The sequence below is a fragment of the Penicillium hispanicum genome, assembly GCF_028827665.1.
Source record: "Penicillium hispanicum strain IBT 35686 chromosome Unknown utg000003l_segment0_segment0, whole genome shotgun sequence".
In the NCBI taxonomy this organism is placed as follows: Eukaryota; Fungi; Ascomycota; class Eurotiomycetes; order Eurotiales; family Aspergillaceae; genus Penicillium; species Penicillium hispanicum.
Genome location: NW_026623195.1, coordinates 2,074,640 through 2,102,083, shown reverse-complemented (window position 1 = coordinate 2,102,083; position 27,444 = coordinate 2,074,640). Strand labels below are relative to the sequence as shown.

General features: G+C 53.5%; 11 protein-coding genes across 11 annotated transcripts; 7 read left to right on the top strand and 4 right to left on the bottom strand.

Annotated features, from left to right (window-relative positions):
• Nucleotides 1–331: 331 nt before the first annotated feature.
• Nucleotides 332–1,281, bottom strand: N7459_003207 (mitochondrial 54S ribosomal protein uL4m; the record flags this gene model as incomplete). The annotated part of the gene is made up of 2 exons (XM_056942391.1): nucleotides 332–1,111; nucleotides 1,198–1,281. The coding sequence occupies 2 exons, from the start codon at nucleotides 1,279–1,281 to the stop codon at nucleotides 332–334; spliced, it is 864 nt and encodes a 287-aa protein (XP_056802274.1).
• A 187-nt stretch (nucleotides 1,282–1,468) lies between these two features.
• Nucleotides 1,469–2,789, top strand: N7459_003206 (mitochondrial 54S ribosomal protein mL38; the record flags this gene model as incomplete). Its single annotated transcript, XM_056942390.1, has 2 exons — nucleotides 1,469–1,997; nucleotides 2,065–2,789. The coding sequence occupies 2 exons, from the start codon at nucleotides 1,469–1,471 to the stop codon at nucleotides 2,787–2,789; spliced, it is 1,254 nt and encodes a 417-aa protein (XP_056802273.1).
• Nucleotides 2,790–2,958: 169 nt separating this feature from the next.
• Nucleotides 2,959–5,158, bottom strand: N7459_003205 (uncharacterized protein; the record flags this gene model as incomplete). Its single annotated transcript, XM_056942389.1, has 4 exons — nucleotides 2,959–3,135; nucleotides 3,201–3,607; nucleotides 4,423–4,878; nucleotides 4,942–5,158. 4 exons carry the CDS (start codon nucleotides 5,156–5,158, stop codon nucleotides 2,959–2,961), a joined length of 1,257 nt encoding a protein of 418 aa, XP_056802272.1.
• Nucleotides 5,159–5,857: 699 nt separating this feature from the next.
• Nucleotides 5,858–6,700, bottom strand: N7459_003204 (uncharacterized protein; the record flags this gene model as incomplete). The annotated part of the gene is made up of 1 exon (XM_056942388.1): nucleotides 5,858–6,700. One exon carries the CDS (start codon nucleotides 6,698–6,700, stop codon nucleotides 5,858–5,860), a length of 843 nt encoding a protein of 280 aa, XP_056802271.1.
• A 1,779-nt stretch (nucleotides 6,701–8,479) lies between these two features.
• Nucleotides 8,480–9,733, top strand: N7459_003203 (NmrA-like family protein; the record flags this gene model as incomplete). Its single annotated transcript, XM_056942387.1, has 5 exons — nucleotides 8,480–8,522; nucleotides 8,576–8,787; nucleotides 8,846–8,996; nucleotides 9,062–9,394; nucleotides 9,474–9,733. 5 exons carry the CDS (start codon nucleotides 8,480–8,482, stop codon nucleotides 9,731–9,733), a joined length of 999 nt encoding a protein of 332 aa, XP_056802270.1.
• A 6,034-nt stretch (nucleotides 9,734–15,767) lies between these two features.
• Nucleotides 15,768–16,961, top strand: N7459_003202 (uncharacterized protein; the record flags this gene model as incomplete). The annotated part of the gene is made up of 1 exon (XM_056942386.1): nucleotides 15,768–16,961. The coding sequence occupies one exon, from the start codon at nucleotides 15,768–15,770 to the stop codon at nucleotides 16,959–16,961; it is 1,194 nt and encodes a 397-aa protein (XP_056802269.1).
• Nucleotides 16,962–17,462: 501 nt separating this feature from the next.
• On the top strand, nucleotides 17,463–18,904 carry N7459_003201 (rRNA-processing protein LAS1; the record flags this gene model as incomplete). The annotated part of the gene is made up of 4 exons (XM_056942385.1): nucleotides 17,463–17,582; nucleotides 17,643–17,782; nucleotides 17,907–18,359; nucleotides 18,418–18,904. The coding sequence occupies 4 exons, from the start codon at nucleotides 17,463–17,465 to the stop codon at nucleotides 18,902–18,904; spliced, it is 1,200 nt and encodes a 399-aa protein (XP_056802268.1).
• Nucleotides 18,905–19,531: 627 nt separating this feature from the next.
• On the top strand, nucleotides 19,532–20,801 carry N7459_003200 (hydroxyacylglutathione hydrolase; the record flags this gene model as incomplete). Its single annotated transcript, XM_056942384.1, has 8 exons — nucleotides 19,532–19,556; nucleotides 19,648–19,735; nucleotides 19,798–19,869; nucleotides 19,927–19,960; nucleotides 20,018–20,395; nucleotides 20,445–20,579; nucleotides 20,634–20,660; nucleotides 20,718–20,801. 8 exons carry the CDS (start codon nucleotides 19,532–19,534, stop codon nucleotides 20,799–20,801), a joined length of 843 nt encoding a protein of 280 aa, XP_056802267.1.
• Nucleotides 20,802–21,196: 395 nt separating this feature from the next.
• On the top strand, nucleotides 21,197–22,969 carry N7459_003199 (putative NAD+ kinase; the record flags this gene model as incomplete). Its single annotated transcript, XM_056942383.1, has 5 exons — nucleotides 21,197–21,241; nucleotides 21,296–21,340; nucleotides 21,405–22,407; nucleotides 22,469–22,745; nucleotides 22,813–22,969. The coding sequence occupies 5 exons, from the start codon at nucleotides 21,197–21,199 to the stop codon at nucleotides 22,967–22,969; spliced, it is 1,527 nt and encodes a 508-aa protein (XP_056802266.1).
• Nucleotides 22,970–24,314: 1,345 nt separating this feature from the next.
• On the top strand, nucleotides 24,315–25,170 carry N7459_003198 (trafficking protein particle complex subunit 5; the record flags this gene model as incomplete). The annotated part of the gene is made up of 2 exons (XM_056942382.1): nucleotides 24,315–24,592; nucleotides 24,684–25,170. 2 exons carry the CDS (start codon nucleotides 24,315–24,317, stop codon nucleotides 25,168–25,170), a joined length of 765 nt encoding a protein of 254 aa, XP_056802265.1.
• A 496-nt stretch (nucleotides 25,171–25,666) lies between these two features.
• On the bottom strand, nucleotides 25,667–27,109 carry N7459_003197 (microfibrillar-associated 1 family protein; the record flags this gene model as incomplete). The annotated part of the gene is made up of 1 exon (XM_056942381.1): nucleotides 25,667–27,109. The coding sequence occupies one exon, from the start codon at nucleotides 27,107–27,109 to the stop codon at nucleotides 25,667–25,669; it is 1,443 nt and encodes a 480-aa protein (XP_056802264.1).
• Between the last annotated feature and the right edge of the window lie 335 nt (nucleotides 27,110–27,444).

The window sequence follows — 27,444 nt, the reverse complement described above, 5'->3', positions numbered from 1 at the left end:
AAAGAAGACAGGGGAGGGGGGGGGTTAATAAGGATGTCAGATGTTCTCCGCTCCGTTGACCTCGGGAGTTTTTGGTCTGGATTTTCTTCCGGTCCGAGGGCCAGCTCTCTCCGCCAAACCGCTGCGATGCCAACCGCTCGACAGTTACGTAAAGAGCCGACTGGGTTCCTGGTATCTGGTTGCAAAGGGCGCACAGCAGAGCTAAAGTGCATATTTATAACTACAGTTGAGTCCTCTACGGCAGACCGGTCAGGTTAAGCGGTAGATCATATTCTATTTGTACAGATGGAATACAAGCACGAAGGAAAACAGATAGACAGATGCATACAGCTCAATCGTAAGTTGCTCTCGCAGGCCGAGTGATCAGATCGCGCGAGTGGTCTTTTAAGATCTTGTCCAGAGCCCGCCGCTCAATGATCAACCGCTCTGTCTCCAGCAGGTTCTTCACGTCCACCTCGAGCAAGTCCCTGATGGTCGCGAACCGCTGTAGCTTCTCAACCTTCGCGAAGAACTCCTCGTCAAGCTCCCGCGTGATAAATGTCGACCGACCCTTCTTGCCGCCCCATCCGTTCTTCATAATAATCTGCTCCATCAAGAATGGAGTCGCCTCGGAGGGGATGGAGATGTCGTTGTCAATCACAATCAGCTCGCCGCGCTGGAATCGGTAGCTGAGGGCAATGCGCCAGGCTTGATCGTAGACTTTGCTGGGAAGGTCTGTAGAGAAGTCGCGAGGGTGAGGACCATGGGCGACACCACCACCCTTCCGGATCGGTGATTGCTTGTTGCCCACACGAGCGCGACCTGAGCCCTTTTGAGGCATGAGTTTCCTGTGGCTACCGTGGACTTCGCTCCTCCATTTCGTGCTGGCGGTACCCTGTCGGGTCATGTCACCCTCGTATACCACTGCACGGTGGAGAATGTCTCTCCTAATAGGCATCTGTAGGTGTTTCTGGGAGTATTCCAGGAAGCGGGCGGGTTCCATTGAAGGGAACTTGTAGGACATGACGGTGACAGGGGCGTCCCAAGGCGCAGGTGACGCTTTGGTGAGGCCGGGAGTCGAAGAAGAATGGGACTGGGCCTCAGTGGCCATTGATCGGGCAAGGCATTGCCGCTGTATCCAAGGATAGATCAGTAATTGCATCCCAGAGAGTCCTTCTCGACAGATTCAACGAGATGAATGGAGTAGATAGCCCGTACCGTCACGTTCTCAGGTCCTGACAACAGACCACCTGAGCTGCGCGAAAGCAGCCGCAGTGCCCGAGGAATCTCGCTTCCAGGCATGGTGCCAGCCTTTGTAGGGAATTGGTCGTATGAGCCGATGCTGTCTCCGACTCTAGAAGAGAAGAGCAAAAGTTGCCTCCGGGGAGGCGGTGGACGGTAGCAGAACTTGGCGCAGAAAAAAAGGCTCCGGAGAACAACAACGCCAACCCCGACTCCCACCCCGACACGCCCCAAATCACCTCTCATCATGGCTCATTGCGAGCGAGCATCGAAGCCGCTGCTCCAATGCCTTCGCACTACCTATACTAGGAGCCTTCCTGGAATCCAGCTCCAGACACGCGGCTTCCAGTCCTCGGCTGGTGTTCGAGAGGCTCAGCCGGAACAGAGTGAACCATTCTACAAGACCCCAGATCCGTCGCTTGTCACAAGCCCTCGACTGGAACGACGATTGATGCGACAGGGAACTGCCCCAATTGGATCTCGTCGCCGACGTGCTGCACTGCAGAGTTCTGCCAATATCCCCTTCGAACAGCTGCCATACCAATGTTTCCAGGAGGCGCGCCAAGTGCTGCTCGCAGACCGAGCAGAGAAGCTGCAAGATATTGAAAAGATGCGTCAAAAGATTGCGAAACTGGAGGCTGCTTCCGCCGAACAGGCAGGTGGAGAACAAGTACGAAAGTCTCGAGTGAACGCTATGCAATTGCATCTAGAGCGCCTCAAGATCTACGCCGACATCAACGATCCGCTGGTGAAGCGGAGATTTGAAGATGGACAAGGTAGGTCAACTTCTAGCTCCTTCGGCGAACATGCGTGCGTGCTGGTGCTGACTATGGCTTGTGGTAGGCGACATGAGCAAACCTATCTACCGCTACTTGGCCGACCGGAAATGGCGGGAATACCGCCGTAAGATTTTGGTGCAGCGCATCACGCAGATGAACGTCATCCCCGATGTCCTACCTCATTGCGATCCCGTCGTGGATACCAAGTTGTACTTTGGTAAGCGACAGGTCCAACCTGGGGACTTTGTCGAGTCCAAGGCCAGCACCAGCGCCCCTAAGCTGGACGTGCAGCTATTCGAGCGTGGCGAGAAGCTCGTCACCATCGCCGTCGTCGATTCCGATGTTCCCAACATTGAGGCGGACAGCTTCGATTTTAAGATGCACTACCTCGCCGTCAACATACCCATCTCGGCCACCTCCACCAAGGTCGATCTTTCTCAGCTCTCGGCTGACTCTCAGGTTGTCCTCCCCTGGTTGCCCCCTGTTGCCCAGAAGGGTAGCCCCTACCACCGTCTTTCCGTCTTCATCATGGAGCAGAAGGATTCCAAGCCGCTCGACGTGGCTGCCGTGAAGGCCAAGGAGACCGATCGGGACGACATGCTCCTGCGCACTCTCCAAGCCCGGTATCACCTGAAGGCCATCGGTGCGCATCTGTTCCGCACCCAGTGGGACGACACCACACTAGAGGTCATGAAGCAGATTGGCTTCAGTGGAGCGGACGTGGAGCTGCGCCGGAAGAAGGTCGAGCCTCTGCCCTACAAGAGAAGAAACCCTTCGACCTTCCGGTAGCTCTCTCTTCCTATCCCCTCCTGTCCAAACATTGTTTGCGTATAAGTTTGTATTGTACAATTGGATATGTATGAATATGCACACCATTCCAGATTATTTTTCAAACCCGTCAGGACACCCAACTCCACGTATATGCTTATAGGACCCTGATTGTCTCATTGGCCACGGCCTAATCCTCCAGTTGCGCTGGCTGCATGGTATTGCGCACCCATTCCATCCTCGACGGCGGCCAGACTCGTGCGACAATCTTGCCATTGATCAGCCCCAGCGGGACTGGTCCGTAATTCCTCGAATCTCTCGACCAGGGAAGGTTGTCGCCGACAAGGAACGCGTGACCTTCGGGGACCTGGTTCAATGAAGGAGTTAGCAACCAAATCATTAGAAAGCCTGATCAAGACACCAGCAGCACACCTGAATCATATCCGGTACCTTCCCAGCCTCAGTACTAAATGGCTGATCCCGACAGACAAAGTCCCCAGGCATTCCCAATACCCGCTTTGCGCCATGCACTCCGAGAAAAGTCGGGTGATTGAACCGGACCACGTCGCCGACTTCAATCCCCTTGCCATTCCGGTGCATTCGAGATATCATGAGCCAGTCGCCTCGCGGGTTGAAAGTCGGGTACATGGACGGTCCTTCGCTGAGCTGGATGGTCACGATGTGCTCCCAGAGAAGCGCGCACGCGCAAAACACGCCGGTGCCATTGAGGGCGAAGCGGGCAACCGGGCCCGGCTTGAGTCTGAGCACTGATCGGAGGAGTCGGTCCATGTGTAGCACGGTCGGCGCATTCTCCAATTCCCTGAGAGGCGCTGCTTGCCCTCTGGCGATTCTCGGCCGCGGACATGCCGGTCATGTGATCCGCGGCCGGCTTTTAAAAATCGGATTCTCCATTCGCACTTTCTTCTCTTCCCGAGACTCTCGATGGGAGACAATGCAGATCTTTTTTTCACTCACATGATGCAACAATCGAATTGAATCTTCGCATTGCAGTGGCCGTGTCCAGCGAATTCGTTCGGCTTGCCTCGCCAGCCCATTGATGTGTGGACGCTTGGTAGAGCAGCACCTACGATCTCGCCGATGCCTTGATTTCAGAACCGCGCCTTGTGATCTTGTGGAACCATGAGATTCATACGAGAATTCCTCATTCCAGCTGCCAACGGCGCTCCTCGATTCTCTCAGCCTATCGCTGTTGGAACACCCTCACACTGCTTCTAAAAATGCTAGAGCTTGCCGTCGCCGAAATTCAGCACCAGGACGAGCAAGTGTGGACAGTGAAGCAAGATGAACACAACTGGCCAGTAACTTCTTACTGGCCATCCCCCAACTTGTCTCGATCTTGACCCCATTTCATTATGGGACTGGGCCTTGGAGACTTGTGTAGTGGGGAGACATCGCAATTCTAGATTGGTATCTGGACAATTTATTCCATTCCACTTCGCTAGCCACAGTCGATTAAGCCTGGTTTTCATGGAGATGAAGTCCTTTTCAGTCCCATTGTAGCTTGCATGAATACGCCAATGCGCGTCACTGAGTTGTCCTCCACATTGCGTCGGCATCTGTGGTCAACCATCTTGTCAGTTCAGTTCAACGCGTGAAAGCGAACGTTCGGACACAAAAGCCACGGGATACCTACCAGGGTGCTTCTCGACTGCCTCGATATCCTCCCGCTTCTTCGCCTTCTGCCGGTGGTCTACCCCAAACCTCTCATCTCGATCCTTTAATAACCCGTCCAACCCTCCCGGGTGCGCCAATTTGACGCTCTCTGGCGACGTGAAGCTCGCCATCAATTTCGGCGGCCCCATTGGCACCGGATCGCCACGGTCGACCTGCCAGAAATGATAAATCTTGCCATATATTGGGGCAATATCCTTCATCTCTGCAGTCTCAGCCACTTCCCACGCTGCGACGGGCATACCTGCTGGCGCCGGCATAACGAGCATCCCGCTCTTGACCTCGAACTCGTGCGTATGCCAGAGCTTCCGTTCTTCCGGCGGCAGCGTCGCGAAGACGCGTGGTGAGACCATGTACTCGACGCCAATGAGACGGGCGTTGGTCTTGGGCGAGTCGTAGATCAAACATTGCCGCACATCTGGATCTGTTAGTTGAGTCCTGGCTGACAATGGCTCTGGGTCTCGTCTCGGCATCTACGCACCCTCTGTGAGATGTGAGCAGTAGTGGTTCGCCTCGACGCATCGGGTGGGATCGTCGGCGTAGACGTGGAACGCGTTCAGGTGTGCGCAGATCTGCTGGACCGGCGCGAATTCCTGTACCATGGCAGCCCCGGTTTCGAGCACGCGGCTCTTTGCGGTCCGGGGCTCTCCTGGCACCTTGCTGGGGTCGGGAGCAGAGCTTCTTGCGCAGGCTGACATTTTATACTCGTGGATGCCGTGCGGCAACCCTAGTTGCTTGGCAACGTTATCTGGAGGACTCTCTGTTCTGCGACACCTGGGACCGGTGTCGATTTCTCGCTGGCTGCTTGTTTAGATTCGCTCTTTTGTCGGAGTGGTCAAGTGTATCTTCTGGTTTTATACGTAGGTTGTCTGACCATAGGGTGCATTGACGTCACGATGATACGGCTCCATCCTAACCAACTAACTAGTTCAGTGTTTACAGAGGCCTTGGAACAGGAACAACTGTGAGACACTGTCCGTGTTTTATGCCCAAATTAATAGGTTGTATGTATTTTGATACCGCGACATGGTCCAGCACTGTCGGTCTTCAGGTCTCTAGTGTTCCAATATACTCCCGGATATCGAACTACAACGCAACCATTTGCACACAAAAAAAGGAACTGTCGAAGAATCTAGTCTTGAGTTTACTTTCAAAGGTATGCTGTCCGCAGGAATTTCTGTCACAGTAACTGAAGGGATAGAGATTGTTGTATTCTACTAACCTTAGCTCTCACAATTCTTTCTACATTGAAACTGACCGCTATCATATATCGCCGATAAATGCTACTCCGGTGCTAGCTTGACATAGACTAGCAAGCCCTGGAAGAGCCATTTAAGAAACAATTAAAGAGCGCAGATAGTGACACCGATTTCAAGGTACAGAGTATCCGGAAAGTACTACTCGTCAAATTGAAACGCCTGTGAACCATCGCCAAGCCAAATTCGAATCTCCTCCAACGCACTGAAGTCATTCTCGGGGACAGATTGCTGGACCTTCTCATCATACCATTCGTAAGTACGGCCAACACCTTCTAAGCTCTCTCCAATCGGCCGACAAGAACCGAAATCGATGACGATTGACTTGACTCCATCAATCATGATGTTACTTGGATTGATGTCGTTATGAACCAATCCCAAGCAATGAAGATGTCGGATGCCACTCTCAACGCCAGCTAGGATACCGCTGAAGTCCTTTGTCGTTTCACGTTTGCTCTTCAATTGTCTCTTCATGAAGCCACGTGGGTTGACAGCTTTCATCAACGTCTGTGGGTACTTCACAAAGCAAAGACCAGTGATTCTGTCGCCAGATACCTGACAACCGATATAGGTGGCAAGGTTAGGGTGTGGATGCCGCATCAAAGTTTCGCAAACTTTTGCTTCCGCGAGGATAGACTCTGCGATCGAATTCGGTTGAGCGCCTTTGATGATTCGATCGTAACTGATCAATCGGGGTCTTTTGACAAAAGCATCTTTTGGCAGCGGCTCAGGAGCTCGCGTAAAGTCGGACGAATATGGAGGGCTGTAGGCCGAGACAGGAATTTGGACAATATCCCTGAGATCCTCTATATTGACATTCGTAAAGGGGGAGCAACGAGCTTTCAAAGTTGCGTGATACAAATCAGTGTTCAGTCGATACACAACTAAGGTGCCCGCAAATTGGAACACTCCGTCGAATTCTTCAAATGCCTCGTTCTTCTCCAGTACCTCAAGTTGCGCGCTGGGGAACGGCGGGATTGGCATGACTTGAATGCACTTTTTCGCTATCAATATTTGAACTTTACTGAGGGCTGATGAATTCTCACCTCGATGTCGTATGCGAAAGAAGGCGGAATTTTCTTTGAAGTGATCAAATGAAGACCGAAAAAGCGGAACGTACACACAGATGTCTCATCGAATATGTGGAAAGAAAATTTCTTTCTGGCAAGGACTAGGGGGTTATCTTCAAAGCTCACATGCCAACAATCGATTGGTCCAGAATAGTGGCTAGGATACTCGTGCTCCCAGTGGTTGGGCGATATAGCGGTCTGCTCTGATCGTCTGATAGCAGGTTCAGCAGCAAACCAAGTTTCATCCCGATCGACTTTTCATCACTACACTGCACCACAGCGCCAGAAACCAAACGCTGACACTTGCCCAGTTATGGAATTAGGCAAAGCAGTGGCGTCTCAATACGAGGCCGAAAAAGAGCATGAAAGGGAGATCATCCGCATAGCTTCATATCATCGGCGTGATTTCGATCTTGCGGTTGTCAGAACAAATCCCCGTGGCCATGACCAGGTACGCAGCTCGCTGCTTCGAACCATTCGTGCTACTTCCTCAAATCTTGGGAAACCTTCACTCTTTACCGCTTGAAATTATCTATGAAATATGCCTCCTACTTGATATTCGGTCTTTGTTCAATTTTCGTCATGTCAATCGCCGTGCCCAACACATTGTCAGAGTAATGCGTGGCTACGAAGCCGCAATTACCCATGCTCTTGAGACCCTCTGCGTCACCTTAAAAACCAACATCGCGTCTTGGTTCACACTATCTGACTTATTCAAAACACTGTGTACGAGGGACTGTCAACTCTGCGGCTCCTTTGGTGGCTTCGTTTTTCTTCCGTCGTTCATGAGATGTTGTTTCTCTTGCATTCGGGAAGATTGCCTTCCTTCGATCCTCTCGTTTTCTGTCTTGAGAAAACGCGTCAAATTGAGTCCGGGCTCCCTATACAGCGTTGTGCCTACTGTCATGACATTACCTGGGACATACTCACTGGACGAGATCGGGCGAAAGAAAAGAATTCAACTCATATCGACCGAATTTGTTAGCAAGTTACCCTTGCGTGAAGAAGACCACAGGACAAGTGACGCAGTCAAAGGGAACTGCGTTACTGCGTTATATGGTGACAACCTCTTTACCCTATCTCGACATTGAAAGTGGTAGCATTCAGAATGGGATATGCTGCAGTGGTTGCCAGGTTGCTTTGGAGAAGGCTTTAAGGTCATCGACGGTTCAGTCTAATGCTTGTTCTCTGCGAGACAAAGTGTACTCCTATGACGAGTTTATGGGACACTTTCGGGAATGCCATGAGGCTCAAAACCTATGGAACCTGAGCCATCAAGGGGTTGATGTTGCTAAGATCTCGGAATTCGTCAGACGTGGAGGCTGCTTCAGAGAGAGGGATGTTATAATGTCATTCAACAGCAAATAACATATAGCCATGTACATTCCTTTCAACGGGCCAGTACGCCAGTAGATAGGCTAGAGTTCAGTGACGTGCTCAATATTACTCAGTGATCAAAAAGCAGCGAGGGATGAGCATTACCAAGGCTACTTGGAGGCCATGCATGTTCTTCGCTTAACACATCCTGCATATCGTCCTGTGTGCAAAATGAAGTAGGTAATAGCTCACCGCAATACGAGGCCACAGTTCCCTACCCTAGTTCACCTTGAGTTCTTGACCTCTAGCTTCTTAGATCGGGACACCCGCCGACCAAAATCCACTCGCAACTACACACCAGCGCCATTCGCCCACAATGACAAGGGAGGTTAAGACGGTCGCCGTCTTCGGCGCGGCAGGTACCTATCACCCCGATTGAACTTGAGTGAGTACGCGCTAACACAACGTGCAGGCCGACAAGGACGCCCAGTAGTGCAGTCGTTATCGCAGAACCCCGATTTCCGCGTTCGCGCCATCACTGGCCTTCCAACCTCGCAAAACGCAAAAGGACTATCATCGCTGGGCGTGGAGGTCCTCCAGACGGACGGACTCGACAAGGATGGCCTGTGTCGGGCTTTTTCCAACGCTTGGGCTGCCTTTGTCGATACCAGCCCGGAAGATCCTGTAAGCACCACCGAGTCCTATATCATCCTGGCCACACTGTAACAGTGCATGGGCACAGGAAGCTGCACCGCCAGGGATCGCAGAAGAAGACCTGGCTGGTACCGTTCTCGAGTGTGCCGCGCGATGCGGAGTGCAGCATCTGGTCTACAGTTCCGGGATCGCAGTCTCCGAATTGACTAATGGCGCTGTTTCCATTCCCTTCCTCGAGTGTGAGTGCGCATGGCATACCGCCGTCAACAGCCGGAGACGATGTCTGACCTTTCGACGGCCTTAGTGAAGGTCCAGATTGAGCGGCTCGCCTACAGCAGCCAGGGCTTCAAAAGCGTCACGCCTATCGTGGCGTCCTGGTACATGGAGCATTTGCTGGACACGCCCTACGGCGACCTATTCGGCGGGTTTCCTCACTTCGCGGACGCGGAGGGATACCTGACGTACAAAACACCCTTCTGGGGTGGCCGGGAGGATGTACCGTGGATCAGCACGGCCGATGACTTTGGGGATCTCGTCCATGGGATTCTGCTCAACCCTCTCCGCTGGAATCGACGCCTGGTGCAGGGGACGAGCGATATCGTCTCATCGGCGGAACTGGTCAACGCTTTTGTCTCTGGTAGGTGGTCGTCCCGTAGGACGTACAGTTCATGTTCTTGTGGTATCTGACATGCTGATCCCGTGGATGTGTCTGGTAGTCACTGGTCAAAGGGCGAGATATGCCCCCCTGACCGATCCGTTTGACATGAAGACGCAAGGCGAGTTCTGGCGCGAACAAGAACGGGAGTTATTTCGATTCGCGCAGCTCCGGGAGGGTGAGTATTTCCCGAATGGGCCTACGGAGATCGGGACAGCAGCGGCGCTCAAGAGGGCTGCCTTTAAGGCGAAGGGAGGCCGTGGCCGTGAGACGCTCATGACTGTGCGAGAGTTCATCGAGCGGGAGTTTGGAAGATCGTAGGAGAAGACCACGGGGAAGTGCTGTATATCCCATTCATTGCTAGACTAAAGAAGAGGTACGAGCACCTCAACCATTGTTCTCAGAACTATCGGGCTGTACGAGTAATGGCCAAAACAGCCGGCTAGTCCCAGCTGAGGGGGATCTTCGCCATAGGGTACGTCGGTTGAGAATGCTTGAAGACGCAGATGGATGACCACGATGATTCCCGATATGAGAAGACTCCTGGCACCAGCGCAACGAGATCTCCGTACATATGACACCTCACGAGCAGGTCGACATAATTGGCCAATGATCACTCATCCAAGCACGCCGCTGTGCAGCTTGTCCCAACCCATGACCCAGCAGCAACGAGGGGGTGGGCACTATGTCGGAAGCGAAACCCACCCGAGCGCCAGAGAGCATCCCGGACGGAGCCAGTATATGGATATTGACTATTCCTTACGGGGCAGTGGTCATCCATCCGCACTTGTACCCCTGTGAATTGGGCTAGCGGCGCGGTCGGGAAACTGCTGGGCGACCACGAGGACCCTCTCACCTCAATTTGCGGCGGAGCTAGCGGTGCGGGAAGTCCATGCTATAGCGGTCGGTTTGGGTAGTGATGAGCGTGGCTGTGGAGTCGAGGGTTCAAGGTCGGGCGTTTCCACTTGGGATTTTGCATGCAGAGAGGAAGATTGGCTGCTTTTTTTGTTGAGGGTAGGATTGTCGCGCTACTACGATCGTGCAGAGTAGTATGTATTGAATGGGATATTGAACATTGTTGTTATTGCGGCGAGAGCATAGAATAGACCTGGAATGATCTGCTGCATCGCAGGGTTATGCGACCGAGCGATTTGGACTGGTTTGTACATATTTAGGATTTGGTCTGCGCTCCGCACGGTAGATGTGGGATGATGTGTCAAAACTCGTAAGTCGTAAGTACGATATCCATGGATAGTAACGCTGCTACCGGCATACGTACGCCGGTGTGGAACATGGCGAAGCGGATGCACCTCGTACTCTGGCGCTGGGACGGTGGAGGCGCAAAGCATCACGTCCCAAGATCACGTCCCCGTGCCTAGCAGGCATCTAGGTTTTCAATAGTCTCAGTCTGGCAGTGCGGGTTCTGGGACCCTGGACGAATTCGATCGGAGGCACATCAACTATAGATGTGTTTTGCTTTTGCCGTTTAAGCAGCTCGGATGCCAATGGACACACCGGGGTAAGGGGGACGCCCTCCTATCCTGATCAGTCGTAGCAGGAAGTCAAAGGGGGCAGAAGCAAAAGAACCCCTCCATCACACGCATGACGCCGTCTACCGATTATCAGCGCCCTGAATCCAGGATGGTGTGCGTGTGCCATCTCACTGCAGCGACGGCGTAGTGCAGATAACACTTGGCCTTCAGCTGCCCTGATCGGCTATTTCGAGGAGCAGACACTTGGGCCCAGGGAGTAGGTTTGTCTGAGTGTGACGGCGGACGATGCAATAACAATGTGCATGCCCCACGAAGCTAGGCACGACCAAGGCAACGCAGCCGCAGACTCAGACTCAGACTCAGAAGCAGCCGCAGACGCAGGAGGGAGTCAGGATCGGCCCCTGCGTGGGGCGAATGGAACTTCATGACTCTCTCTGCCTCCACGATGAGGAGCCCAACGGGGGTCGGGACGATGGATAAGCATAGCCGGGGACTCCGGCTGACTGGGACGCGTGCATGGACCACGCCAGTGACAAGGAATGGAGCCAATGGCGGGTCGAAGGGGCGTTGCGAAGCGCAGTTGCAGGTAAATTGGGGGCAGAGAAGGTGATGGGGAGAGATGCGAGGATGGGTGATTGGCCCAACCCCCCTCGCTCGTTCGCTGACCGCTTCCTTCTCTCAATAGTACTCACATAGTATAGGTCGTACCACCTAGGATAGGAGGAAGGGCAAGACTTTCGACTATACTAGACTACGAGAAGTACTAACTCGTAGCGTCGGTGCCCCCTACTGTACTCGCCCAGCCCAAATCCTCACGTCCAAGCCAAAGTTCCCACGCCGAAAGATAAATCAATGATCATCATAGTAAATATCAGTTACCGGAAAATAATCATCGGATCATCACCGACCCACTTGCACCTGGGCCTTGTGTGGCGTCCACGCCTCAAAGCGTCATGACCCAGCTCTCCCGAGCACGACAGAGCTACATATCAACGAGATATCGACCTGCAGACCCGGGCTGTGTCCGAGGCACGAGCATGGGTAAAACCGATTGTTTCGAACTCTAAAAGAAAAAAGATGGTAGTTAGGTACCGAGCCATGCAGGCAATGACGAAATCATTGCCGGGCGGCTGCATCCCTTATCAGCCGCTGCGGCCCGGGTACGTGTCTCGACGCCGATGTGGCGTCCGTGGTTCTACCCACCGTGTGTGGACAGATGTACATATACATATGGATGTCGGTGCTGTGCGACCGGCATCTCTGCCGCGAGGGTCTGGAACTGTCGAGAGAACGAACGGTTTCAGAAGCGCTGTCCTTCATCGGCCCTCCAGAAAAGAAGGGTTGCAGCCTATCGGGGAACGGCAGGCTGTGGAGGAGCATGGCTGCAGCCCGTTTCCTAACTTGGTCTGTTGGTCAACGGGAGCACCCAAGGATGGCAGAGATGGAGACCTGGAATTTCGTATGATTATTCCCGTGTTGGAGACCCGTACCAGCACCTGACCGGTCCATGGCGTCGAGAGGTCGTGCAACGACCAGCTGGATCACCACCGGTAATACCCAGTCATCGTCGAAGCATGAAATGTGCCGCCCTTGATCGTCACATTCCAAGGGGCCAGGCGATCAGGGGAAACCCGACCGAGGTACACAGGCTGGATAGACAAATCATATCACGATGAAGGACAACTGATGGTAGTAGGCAGGATCCTACTACCGATCGAACAAGATACTCAAGGGGGTCATGGGGCGGTGGTCATGCCCGAATGCGACACAGTGACATGCGGCTAAGACAAGGCCAAATTGACTTGGCAGCTCCCGCTGCATCCATGGGGCTAAAGGGAATTCGGGCAAATCAGAAGGGCCCGGTGAAACGTCTGGAAGACGAAGGAAGGCTGGGATCGGCTCCGCTGTGTTGGGGGAGAAAAGGTGGAAAGGATGAGCACAAAGAGGAACTAAGAGGCGAGAGCGGAAAGCCACCAGGCAAAAAGCAAGTCGATCAGCGCCCGATCTGGTCTCGGTTCTCGGAAAGTGACCGCATCATGGCGGAGAATTTAACTAGTTCACTAATTAATTAGTGAAGTTGTGTGAGCGATATTAAATAGAATACCGAGTTCAAGCCATCGGGGACGCCGGGTTTTGGGGAGTTCGTGTATCCCCTAGATGGGTACTAGGTATATAGTATGGATAACCATATGGATAGATGAGCCAGGGACTAGCATGCAATCTACACCACCGTGACCTACTGTAGACCACGATGTGATATCCAAATGCCTCCTGCTTCGTCTCACCCCGAGTAGTCAAGGCCGCCCCAAAAGGACGATGCAAAGGGGGCGCAAATTACCAGGCTCATGGTGTACACGGTCCTGATCCTCTACACCGGGGTGCACATTCCGGAATGGACCCCCTGGAGAGTCATCTCGAATCCGTGTTCTAGCTTTGCCTTGTCTGCCGCCCTGCGGTGTGTTCGCCTACAGAGATCGGCGAATTCACTGTGTCAGCGCGGTCCACTAGGGGGAACTGAACTTCTGGAATGGGATTGGATTATAGTGTGCATTCCTTCTTCCTTTTTTAACTCGCGCGTTCTCGCACTCGGTGGCCCCTGCAGTGCAGGAAGTGGGCCCCTGAAAATGCGTTCCAGCCTTGGATCGTCTCAGGGTGGAGTGGTGATTTGCATTGGTCCCCTGTATCCTAAATCCTTGCACTGAGCGGCTCGGTCCAAGGTGGATGTGTGAGGCGTCCTACACGGTTGTCATGGGGCATTCTGCGAGGGCGCGAGAGAAGAGGCAAATCGTCCAACCTGTTCGACTCTCCCGGGGGGCCCGGCACGTCCAAACAGGTCCCACGGTCCACAGTCCACGGTCCAAGGCTATGGCACAGCGCTAAGCACGATCAGATCCGCCGGGCCACGTTGTGAATGGTGGCTCTACCGCCCGTTTCCCACGGACCCAGTAATCTTGCATGGGGAAGATTTCTGGGCTTCGTGAGAATCTGCTCAGCGTGATCGTCTCGCCTGTAGTGTTGGACTGCCACGGAGCCCATGGGCGCCGACGGGGAAAATCTGCACAGGCGACGGACTCGCAGGTGGCAGACTGGTCACATCAGCAGGTACACGTATGGATACAATTTAGGCATCCCAATCCATTCACCTATAAGCGACACTGGGTTGAGTCTGGCCAACTTGAAAATTGGACATGGACGCACTCGAAAGTCAAAACGGCAGCCACGCCATTGACGTCGTATTTCCTAATGGATGTTAGCCACCAAAGTAGGAAGAAATCAAAGTACGCGCTCCACGTTTCAACACTCATTGCCGAGCCTGCGTCTAGATCTCACCTCTACATAGGACCTACTGGAATCAACATTTATTCCGTGTCAGTATTGGCCATAGAACAGGGCCATGGCTGCGTGTCCAACGCCTCCAGCGTGTTTATGTTTGTCGCACCCATGCAGCTCAGGTGAGACTGGAGAATGACTCTCGTTGAAGGCAGGTAGCCTACCAAGTATATCGTCCCGAGGTCTCGGGACGGTGATTGGCCGCATCAGCAGCAAAGAGGAGTGGAGAGAGGGGGGAAGGGCAAGGGATCGGAAGAAAAAATGGCGAGAGCAGATCGCGGGTGGCAATGATGCATCTCCTGCATCATGTACTCCGGATGGACGAGAGTGCAGCGGGAGGAAAGCAACGCGCACCGGATATGCACGGTACAAAGGAGGCCTGAGGATACTCCTCGTTGGTCTGCCAATGCCCATGCCACATCCAGAACCTACAGGAGACCTAGACCACTTGGGAAGGGCGCCATGACCAAGCCCCGAGATGGAGCGTTGTGGACTCCACCTGTCTCTTTCTTCCCTCCAAGGATGTGCAAGTTGATCTCAACGAGCCCATCACATTGTAACCCTTGCGTAACGGGCTCTGGTGACGCTACTAGGGAAACTGTGATGGAGCGGCCCCAGCCCGACACCGCGATTCATCGCATTCTTATTGCAGGGCTGATCATCGTGAAACGAACAGCGCCCAAAATCGGGGCCCAGGGCCACTGCAGGAGGAAGGATGGGCGGCTGATCTGGGCAAACTGCATTCCAGGATGCGAAAGGGTCAAGGTTCCTGAGGCTGACTTTTTTTTGGGTAGTAGTGGCACCGTCGAGATGGTCGTCAGAGTGCGACCCGAGTAAACTAGTCACCGAGTTAGTGCAGGAATGAAGGAGTCAGGAGGGAAAGTGCTCCGGGCGCACACTTATCGCTGGACAAAGCCCCATCCACCGGCACTAGAAAAAAAAAAAGAAAAGAGAAAAAGAAACAAGAAACAAGAAACAAAAAAAGTGGCACAAGTGGATCACTCTGACTCTGATTTCCCCATGTTCGCCAAATATTCCACGCACTATCGGTGGAGCCTGTCGCCTTGTCCTGGTCGTACAGATGGAGCTGTATATACCACGATGGCGTTGTGGATCTCCCCCCTCTAGAGTCCTGGATCCGAAACGGTGGAACGGCGCTCTGATTCATCGTCCTTGGTTCGCAGACTAGGCTGGTTTCGTTAGTGTCAACGTCGTGTCATCTCAGCATGGATCGCGGAGCTGGGGCGGGTGGTAGATCGCCCTGGATTCCCATGAAATGAGAATTCATTCCCGTATTTCATAAGAATTAAATATCGACTTCTTCCCACCGCGCTCGGCTCGCTCCTGAATTCCGTGAATCACCGGCGGTTCCTGAGGGACCTCGGACTACTTGACTGGCCCTTCCCTCACTACAGACGCTCTTCACTTACACCCTCCTGCTGGTCTATCTGAAATCCGGGACTGACACTTCCTCACCTGCATCATTTCACCTCACCTCTTCACCCAACTCCATCTTTCACCCCCATCTTTTTATGGCCGACTACTGCTGGCAACCACCCGCCTCGTCGACAGGCTCCCAATGGCTCCCGAATCATGCTGTGTATAGCCAGCCCGCCAACATGCAAGACTGGACCCGTGCTTTCCCTCGGTCCCGACACTCTCGCGTCATGAAGCCCCGGAGTGCGGGCAACAGCCCGTCATCCGCGGCTCGGCGGCGAACTATCGTCACCCAGAGCGTCATGCATGCGCCGTCCGATCATTACCAGTCCTCACTGGAGGCGGCTCTACTCGCCTCCGCCGTCCGGAATGCTCGCCCGATCAGCTGGCACCCTTCGTCGGGAAGGGCCCGCGGACTGTCGACTCCTCAGTACGCCCCCGATATGGCCACGGAGAATTATCCCGGCATGGCACCCATGGCGAACCCGTCCCTCAACGCGCTGTCGGTCCATGGCACCGAGAACATGATGTCCTATTCGCTGTCGGCAGGCCCGACCCTTTCGCCAACTGGCTATATCCCCGTCTACTCCGACGTGCAAGATCCCATGCAGATCTCCCAGCAGACCCCCTCACTATCGATCCCGAGCTCACATGTCGAGCCGGCGACGTGGGATATCCGTGCAAGCAACGCTGATCTCTCCGCCATGACGCAGACCACGGACGACTGGTCGCTCGACATACTTTCCATGACCAACATCCCCCCACCGGAGACAAACTGCCCCAGCTATGCCAGCGTCCCGTCGCCAGGCGAGCTGAGTGGCCCATCTACCCCAGACTTTCTTCCCATTCAGAAATTCGACGATGATTCGGATATTGCACCCACGAAGAAAGATGGCAAGCCGGACGACGAATTGGTCGGCATGGGCTTGTACAACCAACCCGATGGTTCTCTGGGACAAGCCCCGCAAGGCCTTTTAGGCAAAGGTCTGAAGCTGGAGGAAACCTTTTCCCCATCAGACGACGAAGACGAAGACGGCATTGCCGATGCAGAGTCTGACGGGAACGAATCAGAGCTCTTTTCTCAGCCCGCCGCGATCGAGCAGCTGATGCCCACGGTGCAGCACTCGACTCCGAGTATGCCCAAGCAGCCAAGCAAACAAGCCCTGAACCTGCTTCACAAATCATTTTTCTTCGACCAGGATGATCTGGATCGACAGGCAATGACTGCGACGCAGCCCTTTGCTAACCTGAACCAATCATGCATGAGCTACGGCTATGGGTGGATTTGAGCCAGTCGCTTCGAATTTCCTTTTATTGCGTTTGTTACAGCAGCGGCATAGCGTGGAGTTTCTTTCTTTCTTTCTTTTTATGTGTACACGGGATCGACTGGAGTTGATTGCTATGGCTGGATTGGATACCCTGGGATACACCGAGTTAGCTTTAGAGACGCGGCTCAAGACCGTTTCTTTCGATTCTTTCGATCGTGGCGAAGCGCGAGCTTGGCCTCTTATCACATACACGCAATCTTGCTCAATAAGAATCGCTTACATCCTTAACCTCCTGGTCTCTTCCGCGTAATGCTCGTCGCTCTGCACCGACGAAGTGGTCTACATCCCGAGCCGCTGATTGGCCGCAGAGTCCGTTCTCCCCTCGGACAAACCCGCCCAATGGATCAACCATCTCCCGGAAATCTTTCTTCAGCCAAGACAAGACGCCATATAACTTGCGCGCAATATAACACGATCAATCTGAAATCCTGAGGGACTCCATCTGGTCTCGAGGTGTGGAAGATGGCCAAGGTATTCTTCACAGCATGGAAAAATAAATCGCAGTTGCTCGACGTGCGGGGCGAATTCTACCCGCCGCCTGCGTACGAGGGCCCGGACATGCGCTCCCATGCCTGCGCTACGGTATGTAGAATGATTGCCCGACTTGCTGTGGCGTTCGTGTTAATCGGGAGAGACTTCCAGGTCGAGGCTTGGAAGCTGCGCGGCAATGTCCCGCATCACGTTGAGGCTACGGCCCTGCTGACGGATGCTATTCTGCACGACGATGCGCAGAGGAATTCGATCTTTTCTATCCGGGCTACTTACTCTGCTGCTTTCTGTCGGTACGGTTCTACCATTTCTTCATTTTTTTGCTTCTGTTCAAACCTGCAACGCATCTCACGAGCTTGAGAATCTTGGGCTTTTCCGTTGCAGCTTGCGTCTTATGGACTGACATCAAATGTATAGCTTTGTCACGGGGCTCGTGGACACGAAAATCCACGGCCAGCGCAAGACGATGTTCCAGCGCGCCGTCGATCTGGGCCTGCCGGCGTCCTTTGTCGAGTTGCGCCACGAGGCGACTCACCGTGAACCGCCTTCGCTGGTGGTGCTCCGCAAAGCGACCCAGCGGTCCCTGGAGTGGCTGTGGGATACATACTGGGCGGAGATTGACGATCTAGAAGCAGTGTCGGCCGTCGAGCACCGCGACAGCAGTTCTGTCAGGTCTGCCTTGGTCGACGTGTTACAGCAATTTTCAGCCGACGCAAGGTCAACGGAGCCGATGCAGAAGAAGCGGAAACGCGACCATGCAGCATCTGTGGCAGCTAATTTGCTCTCGGTGTGCGGTGCATCGAGCGAGGGGCTCCGTCTGTTGCCTGTTGTATTGTTGGATGAGTCTGGGATGATAGACTCGGAACGGACGTGAGTCTTGACTTATTACGCTTTGGAGGTGATAATGCATGCTAACGGAAAGAATAAGGGTTGGGGATCCCTTGAAAGGCACATTTGACAAGTGGGATCCGGTGTTGCTGAATATCACTGAACATCGCCCTTCGTTTGTGATGTACCTGACAGAAGAATTGGTCCACAGGCTGGTATTTGATACTGGAAATGATGCCTCACAGAGTTCGTCGGCTGAGGCGCTGTTTCTGTGGCTGACGCACATACTGACTTCGACCACCTGGGAGTCTCGTCGACCGCTTTGCCCTACGAGTTACATTCGCGGCGCCTGTAAGGAGAATCCCAGCCACTGGGCTCAAATGTTGGAGGAAAAGCTGCAACAGCAAGCGATCACAAACACCGCCACGTCTCGAACTCGAAGTACTTTCCAGACTCGTTCTAGGGACAGTGCTCCCCGGAATGGCTCCGACGTATCACTTAGTGCGTCGGATAAGCTCCGCGAACATGGCTGGGCGCCTGTCGAAAAATGGGATAGCCGGCCGCTGGGCATTGCATCCACTAGTTAGAGACTCATATATCACTATTTCATATGCTGCTGGCGGCATCAAATAATAACGTGATTCCAGACCCAGTAACTTTGATGAGAGACCCTGCCAGTTTTGCCGAGGCAAACATATCCTTTCGAAGATGAACGCAGGACGAGTTGAGATCCGCCACTGTTACAGCCCCAACACGCGCCATGGTCCGACAGAACTCCCTTTCTACACGCAAGGCTATCTTGACACCATCCTGGCCATCGAACGCCAGTCCCACAAGACCTGCCGACCATTGACATGAGATTCCCACCGAGAGACAAGGCCTTGAAGATATCGCTCCCTCGTACGATACTACTGTCCACAATGACCGGTATTTTTCCCTTGACTGCAGCCACCACGTCCGGCAGGGCTTCTTAGTCGATGCATATCTATACCTTCCGTATACACAGTAGGTGTAGATCAGCCAATCAGCAACCACGGTATTACTCAGGCGTGGCGGAGAAACCAATCTTCCGCATGACGTCTGCTCTGTCATCCAAGTGATCGCGCTGCATGGATAACTAGGCATCCCCGCTCTCACATTAGTCGTCAGTGATGAGCTTTGCAAGAGCGACCCGGTCCCTCAGTTATCGGTCACGTCTCTCACAAGTCCGCGCCATGCATGTTCAGTCGATTCCTATGTGTATGTGGACCTCCTGCAGGCCATTGCGGCATCGTGTATTCGGTCAACATGACAACAAAGACGTGTATGGCTGACTTGTTGGTCCTTTCAGGGACAGGAAAGGGCAACAACTATGCCTACCTGGTCACGGATGAGCCGACCAAGAAGTCGGTCATCATCGACCCTGCCAATCCTCCGGAGTTCGTCTTCTGTGTTGCTTTATGCAAGTTGCGGGATTGGTAACCTGACCTTGAGGTTTTAGGGTGGCCCCCGAATTGAAGTCTCAGATTAATGCTGGCAAGATCAACTTGACCGCGATTGTCAACACGCATCAGTATGTATTTGACTCCCAGTAAGCCTGGCCGGGCCGAATGTTAACAGGTCCTCTCAGTCATTGGGATCATGCTGGTGGCAATAAGGACATGGTATGTTGAGCTCGTTGAGCTTGCCACAATTGAGCTGCTATTGATGCCCCATTTTAGCTGAAGGAATTTGGACAGCTCCCTGTCATTGGAGGCACCAATTGCCAGTCAGTCAGCATGACGCCAGCACATGGGGAAGAATTCAAAATCGGAGAGCGGATCTCCGTCAAGGCTCTGCACACACCCTGCCACACTCAAGATAGTATCTGTTATTTCATGCAGGATGGCAACCAGCGTGTCGTTTTCACCGGCGACACTCTTTTCATCGCTGGTGGGTTTCTTGGCCCCGAGCAAACTGGTTGGCCTCTTGGTATGACTCGATCTGAAGCTAACCATTCTTTGTCAGGCTGTGGTAGGTTCTTTGAGGGAAACGCCGAGGAGATGCACAAGGCATTGAACGAGACACTGGCATCTCTCCCCGACGACACCAAGGTTTACGTATGTTCGCTACCACTCTCTCGCCAATGGCTAAGCTAATAGTACACAGCCTGGTCACGAATACACCAAGGCAAACGTAAAATTCTGCGTTAAGGTGTCCCAAACGGAGGCAATCTTAAAGCTCCAAGCCTTTGCGGAGAAAAATCAGCAGACCCAGGGCAAGTTTACCATTGGCGACGAGAAGGTATGTATTTGATCGAAGTGGATCTTTTTGGAGCTAGTACTAATTCCTCTTCAGTTGCACAATGTTTTTATGCGCGTTCAGGTAAGTCTATTGCCCTAGAATCTGCCAACAAGCAGATGCTCACCTCATCTGCGACAGGACCCGGAGATCCAAAAGGTGACCGGAAAGACCAAGCCCGTGGACGTGATGGCGGCCCTGAGAGAGATGAAGAACGCAATGTAGATTTAGCAAAGCAAAGAAAGAAGTTTGAGAGTTGAGAGAGCCTAGAGTCCGTTGTTCCGCGGGATCATCGTTCTGCACGGGAATCGACGTAAAAACCCGAGGTAATGGAAACGCTGGGGGCTTGCCAAGACAAAAAAACGTCGAGTCCTTGAAATCAAAACTAGTCCAGTATACAATGATTGCGTCCAAGCAGGAAATGCCTTTTCCATTCCAAGGACGCGAGACGCGAGACATGGATGCTGAGATCCAAAGAAATAAGTGGACCGACGTCATACCCACTTTCTCCCTTTCACACGCCGTTTGCAACCCTCCTCATCACGACCGGACCGGAATCTTGTCCAGCACCCACCATGCCAGCTTGATTGACGCGCAAAAGACGCCTTTATCTATGCGCGATGGACCACGATGACCGAAGGGTATCCTCGACCGCCGTGGATGAGGTACGTGCCAACCAACGCGGGGTCATTGGAGGGAAACTCATCCATGCATCATAGGGCCACGGAGGAAGCAGTGACACCGAGACACAAAACCAGCTTGAGGTATGGGATTTCGTGGCGTCATCTGAATTTTCCCGTGCTAAGCTGCTTTTCCCCCTTGTCGCAGGTTGTCTTCTATCCCGACTCTAATCACCGCCGCAAATCCTCCCTGGTGACGATGGAGAAACCCAAAGTCAGACCCCACTCGGACAATCAGGACAAGACCACAGCTTGCTACGTACACTCGCTGATCGCGGGCGAATGGGCGACGCCCCCGAATCGAGTCCAGGATGCGCAGGATGCCATCCAAGCCCTCAGCCAAGAGGAGCCTGTCATCGACCCGAAGCCTCTCGGCGAGGATAATGTGGTGTCAGTGGTGGACATTGATAACAAGACCATCAAGCCCATTCCAACTATTCTCCAATCGAGGCACTTGACGAAGCGACAGTTGTCGGATATGGCGTGGAACGTGCGCAAGCTGTCCAAGAAGCTGGGAAGCATCAAGCTCAAGCTGACGGTCAAGAATGTCTTTATCGTGAGCAAGGCACATGACGAATCAATTGTGAGCTTAACAAGGAAGGTGACGAAGTGGCTTATCTCCAAGGATCGGGATACGCTGTATATCGTCTGGGTGGAGCGACGCATGGAGACACATCCGGACTTTGGCAAGTTACAGCTGCTTCAGGAAGAGCCGTCGGCCGAGGGCCGACTCAAGTTCTGGGATCCCAGGCTGGCACAGGATCAGCCGCATCTGTTTGACTTTGTGATCACCCTCGGGGGCGATGGAACGGTTCTCTACACCAGCTGGCTTTTCCAGCGCATCGTGCCACCAGTTTTATCCTTCGCATTGGGCTCGCTGGGATTCTTGACGAATTTTGACTTTGCGGACTACCAAAAGACGTTGGAGAACGCTTTTCGGGAGGGGGTTGTTGTCAGTCTCAGACTACGATTTGAATGTACCATCATGCGAAGCAAAGCGCGGTTGAAAGACCCGCATGCGCGGGCATTGTCGAGTCGGGACTTGGTGGAGGAACTGATTGGCGAGGAAGGGGAGGATACATTAACGCATACGCCTGACCGAGTTTATGAGATCCTGAATGATGTTGTTCTTGACCGTGGGCCAAACCCAAGTACGTCCCTTGCTTCCCCTGCAGATTCCCTCTGACCGCATGGCTAACGCGGCCTTGCTAGTCATGTCTCAAATCGAGCTGTTTGGTGATGATGAGCATTTTACTACAATGCTTGCCGATGGAATCTGCATTGCTACCCCGACGGGGTCCACGGCGTACAACCTCGCTGCCGGCGGATCACTCTCACACCCTGAGAACCCAGTTATTCTTGTAACCGCTATTTGCGCGCACACCCTGTCATTCCGCCCCATCATTCTCCCGGATACTATCGTGTTGCGCATGGGTGTTCCCTACGATGCTCGGACCAGCTCGTGGGCCAGTTTTGATGGTCGGGAGAGGTAAGATGAATCTGTGCTTGCTTGCTCAACCTACCAAATGGTCAAGTTTGACTAACCGAATCTACAGAGTTGAACTGCATCCTGGTGACTACGTAACAGTGTCTGCCTCGAGATACCCGTTCGCCAACGTCCTGCCTCAAGGGCGGCGGGGCGAAGACTGGGTGCACAGCATCTCTAAAACTCTGAACTGGAATTCCCGGACCAAGCAGAAGAGCTTCAAGTAGACATCCCCCTTTGCCCTCTCCCTGGATACATCACGACACGACTGGGGTTTTTTGGGCTATGTGAAGTCCGAGTTTACGATTTATGCCGGTTGATTGCCACGGCCACTGGATGGCCTAGACTGGAGTACATACAAAACTCATACCACAGGCAGCGAGAGCTGATCAAAAACAACATCAATTGAATCTTAATGTACACCCGACGTTGCACAGCGAGGTGCTAGCTCTCGGTGCTTTTAGTAGTAGCCAGACCTCGCGCACTTGATCCCACCTGAACACGGAATGAATTTTTTGGGTACTGTGTGTACACTGCTAGTCCGTCAACCCGACTCGCGTCAAGTGAAAGCATTGAAATTTTCGAGCTCGAGTGGATATTCTCTAGAAGCTTCGTATGGGTCTGGTTTCCGGGGCAGCTGGCTGTCTCGGCCCGCCTATAAAAACCCTTCGCGCGCCCCAAAAATTTTTCCTTCCACATCTTCTTCACCCAACCCGGGCTCAAGAAACTTGATGAGGTTTTCTTGCTGCCCTTGAGTTTTGAGCATGCAGACAACTTTGCGCCCTTTTTTTTCCTCCTTCATTCTTTTCTTTCACACTGACTTGGTAAGTCGCAAATTTTTTTTTTTTTTTTATTGCATCAACACCACCAGCAAGGGCTTAACCGCCCTCGTTCTATGATGAAAATTTTTTCCTACATTCGCAGTTTCCACGCTAGCCGTCGTCTCGAACCTATATTCAGATGGCTCTGTGCGCATAATCTTCCTTGGATGTCTGATTGAATTTGCTGGTCCTTTTCGGATTTTTGTCACCCATTTCTTTGGTGCCGAACCTGGCTAACGTTGCTTGGTTACAGAACAGGATTTCATTCTGGTATCGCATATCCAGCTATAGATAGTGTAGCCTATCGACAGCATCGTCTCGCTGCTGCTTGTCCTGGTTTTCTGGCCCTGAACAAAGTTTGCCTAAGGTGATTGGAGATGTCTTTGGTTTGGAGGGGACAGAAGACTGGGGTGACCGGCGCAGTTGCGGTCCATATAGCCCATATCCAATCAATACAACTATCACAAAAAATTGTCAATTCGCCCGTAAATCACGTACATAGAGCCAACAGAGATGCTCAAGTAGAAGACTCCACGGTGCAAATGCTGCGCCCGAGGGTGATGTGCTCCACCGTAGATCGTATCCGCAGCTCCAACATGAACGCGACCCCTGCCGCAGTCAACCGCTGTCTCCAGAGAAGCCCCGAGCCTAGTGATATCAATGGTCCCTTGAGTTGCATGCTTACTCGTTGTCCCATCTTGATTGTCTTCAACCTCCGACTCCCTCCTGGCACTTTCTCCGTCGAACAACCATGGCGGCGCCGGTGAGGCACTCCACCATGCTGTCCGTCAGCAACACTGGCATGCCGCAACCCACATCCAGCGAGAAGCAGCAGACATCGCAGCAGCCACAGAGCCCACAAACAACGCCGGGCCTCCGGGTACCCTCGAATCGCAAGACCATCTACGACCGGCACTTGAACCGAAGCCGAACTGCAGAGCTCAGCCGGGCGAGCTTCGCCTATCTGTTCGCGGAGATGGTCACATACGCCCAGCGGAGGGTAACAGGAATTCAAGATTTAGAGAAACGGTGCGTGTCTCGCTGTGTCTCTTTGGGGACTGGCTCAATTGCCTCGTCCAGCGCTCTTCAGCAAGACGTTGCAGACTAAAAGCAGTCTCAGATTAAACGAACAAGGATACCCCCTCGGCCTACGCCTCCTCGATCTCCTCTTCTACAGATCCAGTTCGACCTCGTCCTCCGCACTCTCCAGCTCATCTACCTCCTCTTCGCCGCCGAACCGCCCACTCCGGATTCTGACCCTCCTCCATCTCATCCACGGCCCGCTCTGGCGCCAGCTCTTCGGGCGCTCTGCCGACGCTCTGGAGCACTCCGTGTCTCCGGACACGCCCAATGAATACATGATCACCGACAACGACCCTTTGGTCAATACATATATCAGCGTGCCGCGGGAGATGAGCATGCTGAACTGCGCCGCCTTCGTGGCGGGTATCATCGAAGGCGTGTGCGACGGGTGCGGCTTTGAGACCAAGGTCTCGGCTCATAACCAGCCTACGGAGTTGTGGCCCAGTCGGACTGTGTTCCTTGTTCGGTTCGGAGACAGCGTCATGGAGAGGGAAAAGGTTCTCGAGCGGGCTGGTATTAAATAAAGAGAAGCAGGTCTGCATCAGTCCGTCTTGCGGCAGTCGTGAGACTTGGGCCCGCACCCGGAGACCCCGAGACCTGCATGCTGGCTTGCCAGTTGAACAGACAGTGCCTCCGTGCGTTGCTTGAACACTGGGGCCGCTCAATGCGATGATTCCATCACATCTGATTCTGACTGCGGGTTTCTTTTTACGAAGTAATGCATTGCACGAGGGCAACGCGCACTCGGTGAACGGCGTGCCATTGAAGACATCGGTGGATTCTTATGTACAAAGCCCTCCATGGCAATTGGTTGGCAGATATCACATCAGCAATTCAATTCCTCCAGGCGAGGGGATGCTATATTTCGTACATGTCTAGAATGGAGGAGTATATGTTGCTTGAAATGCTATTATATACCACATAGTTGAAGCCACCCATGCAACTTTTGTCTGGACCACCATGCTAACGCCGGGAATGTAATGAAAGAAAACAATTGCTTTGCTTCGGTCATAGGGCTGATCATGAAGTGCTGTCCACTCGCCGCCGCTTGTCCCGATCATCGTACGGGGACGGGCTGCGTTTTCGTCGCTCCCGAGAACGGCTTCTCTCACCGCGTCGGTCACGTCGGGGAGAATAGGATCTAGACCTTGATCTCCGTCGCCGTCGAACTGCACTAGCATTTGCTCCTGTTGGACCCGTCGGTCCCTGACCTCGGTCATCACCTCGGTCAGGCATGAACCGCTCGTCGGTGATGCCGACAGGCGGTCCATCGCGCCGGCGACGGTTCTCATAGCCCTCGCCGAACCGGCCTGTATCTTCACTCTTGAGATCCCGGTAGCGAGTACGGCCCTTCTTGCCGAGCTTGGTCATATCGCGGACCTGCATGTACTGAGGCAAGGTCTCCACAGCGACGTCGTCCGCAAATCGTCGGCCCATAACATTGCGTTGATCCAGACCCTCACGCTCCAGGTCATCTCGGAAGAAAGCACCCTTGTGGAAGTAACGCTGCATAAACCCAGTCTGGCCACGGGTTGCATCGCGTTCCTCCTTCTGCTGGGCCAGGAACTCGCGATCCTCGCGGTCTCGCTCCTCTGCCGTGAGATTGCGGCGACGCTCAACCTCTTCGCGCTCCTTCTCGGCCTCCTCGATTGCTTCGCGCTCGCGCTTGACACGTTTGAGTTCCCGCAGCTTCCATGCCGCGTACTCGGCGTCTGGGTCCACACCATCGCGATCATCAATTTCCGCTTCTTCGTCTGCTTGCACTAGCTCGTCGTCGTCCCAGGCTCGGTTCCCTGATGAACGCGCAATGGCTTCCTTTTCCAGCTGGTCGCGCACTAGCTGATCTGCCTTCTCTTGTCGCTGCACCCGGCGCGCCTCGCTGTCTGCTGCTGAGTCGGCTGCGCCGATTGCTGGCTGTGCTGTTTCGGCGCGGTCTTGACCTGCGGCATTCGCCCGTTTGTCTTTCTTAATGAACGTAGGTCGTATCAGCATTCGCCGGGGTGCTTCGTCTTCCGAGCTGCTCTCTTCCTCTGAACTCTCCTCCTCGTCATCCTCTTCTTCATCCTCACTTTCCGCTGGTGGTGCCACTGGAGCAGCCCTTGCCGTTGGGGCTTTAGTTTGATCCGCTTGGGGTTGTGGTATGGCCTTTGCAGGTGGCGCTGGAGCGGTCTCATCCTCTTCCTCCTCGGTTACAAATCCCTCCTCATCTTCATCTTCTTCCACCTGGGCCTTTCGGGCGGCCGCAGCGGGGAACGAGCTAGCTTTGGGAGCCTGCTGTCTTCGGCGCTGCGCCTCGGCTTGTCGTCGCTCTTGTCCTCGTTGCGCTTCAAGATCTTCTTCCTCTTCCTCCTCTTCAGATGAAGAAGGATCCTCCGCGATTGGCTTTCCGGGTCGATAGCGCCCCACTGGCTTGAGCGGGTTTGCGGTCATCCCGCGATGGTACGACGGAAGTGGAGGAGGCATTGTCGTAAGAAGCCCAGCTGGTCGTCGGAGTGGCTGAAACTGAGTGATGGCAGATGTTGGTTGTCGGAGATAACAGGGGAGTCAGATCCGTGTCCCCGCCAGGGATTGTGGAGTAGGTTTGGAATCTGCGAGCATTGCCTGAAGTCGCAATCAAAGCTTCAGGTGGAAATTGATATCATCACGTGATGATACAGAGTGACAGCAGGTCAACAGTATGTAGGGAGGTAGTATCTCCGAACTTATCATTTCATAAGATTGACTGTAACTACTTCCTAGCCCTAGAGCCAAAGACTACTCAGATCTACCGTTCCAATTGTTTCACCACATTTGGCAAT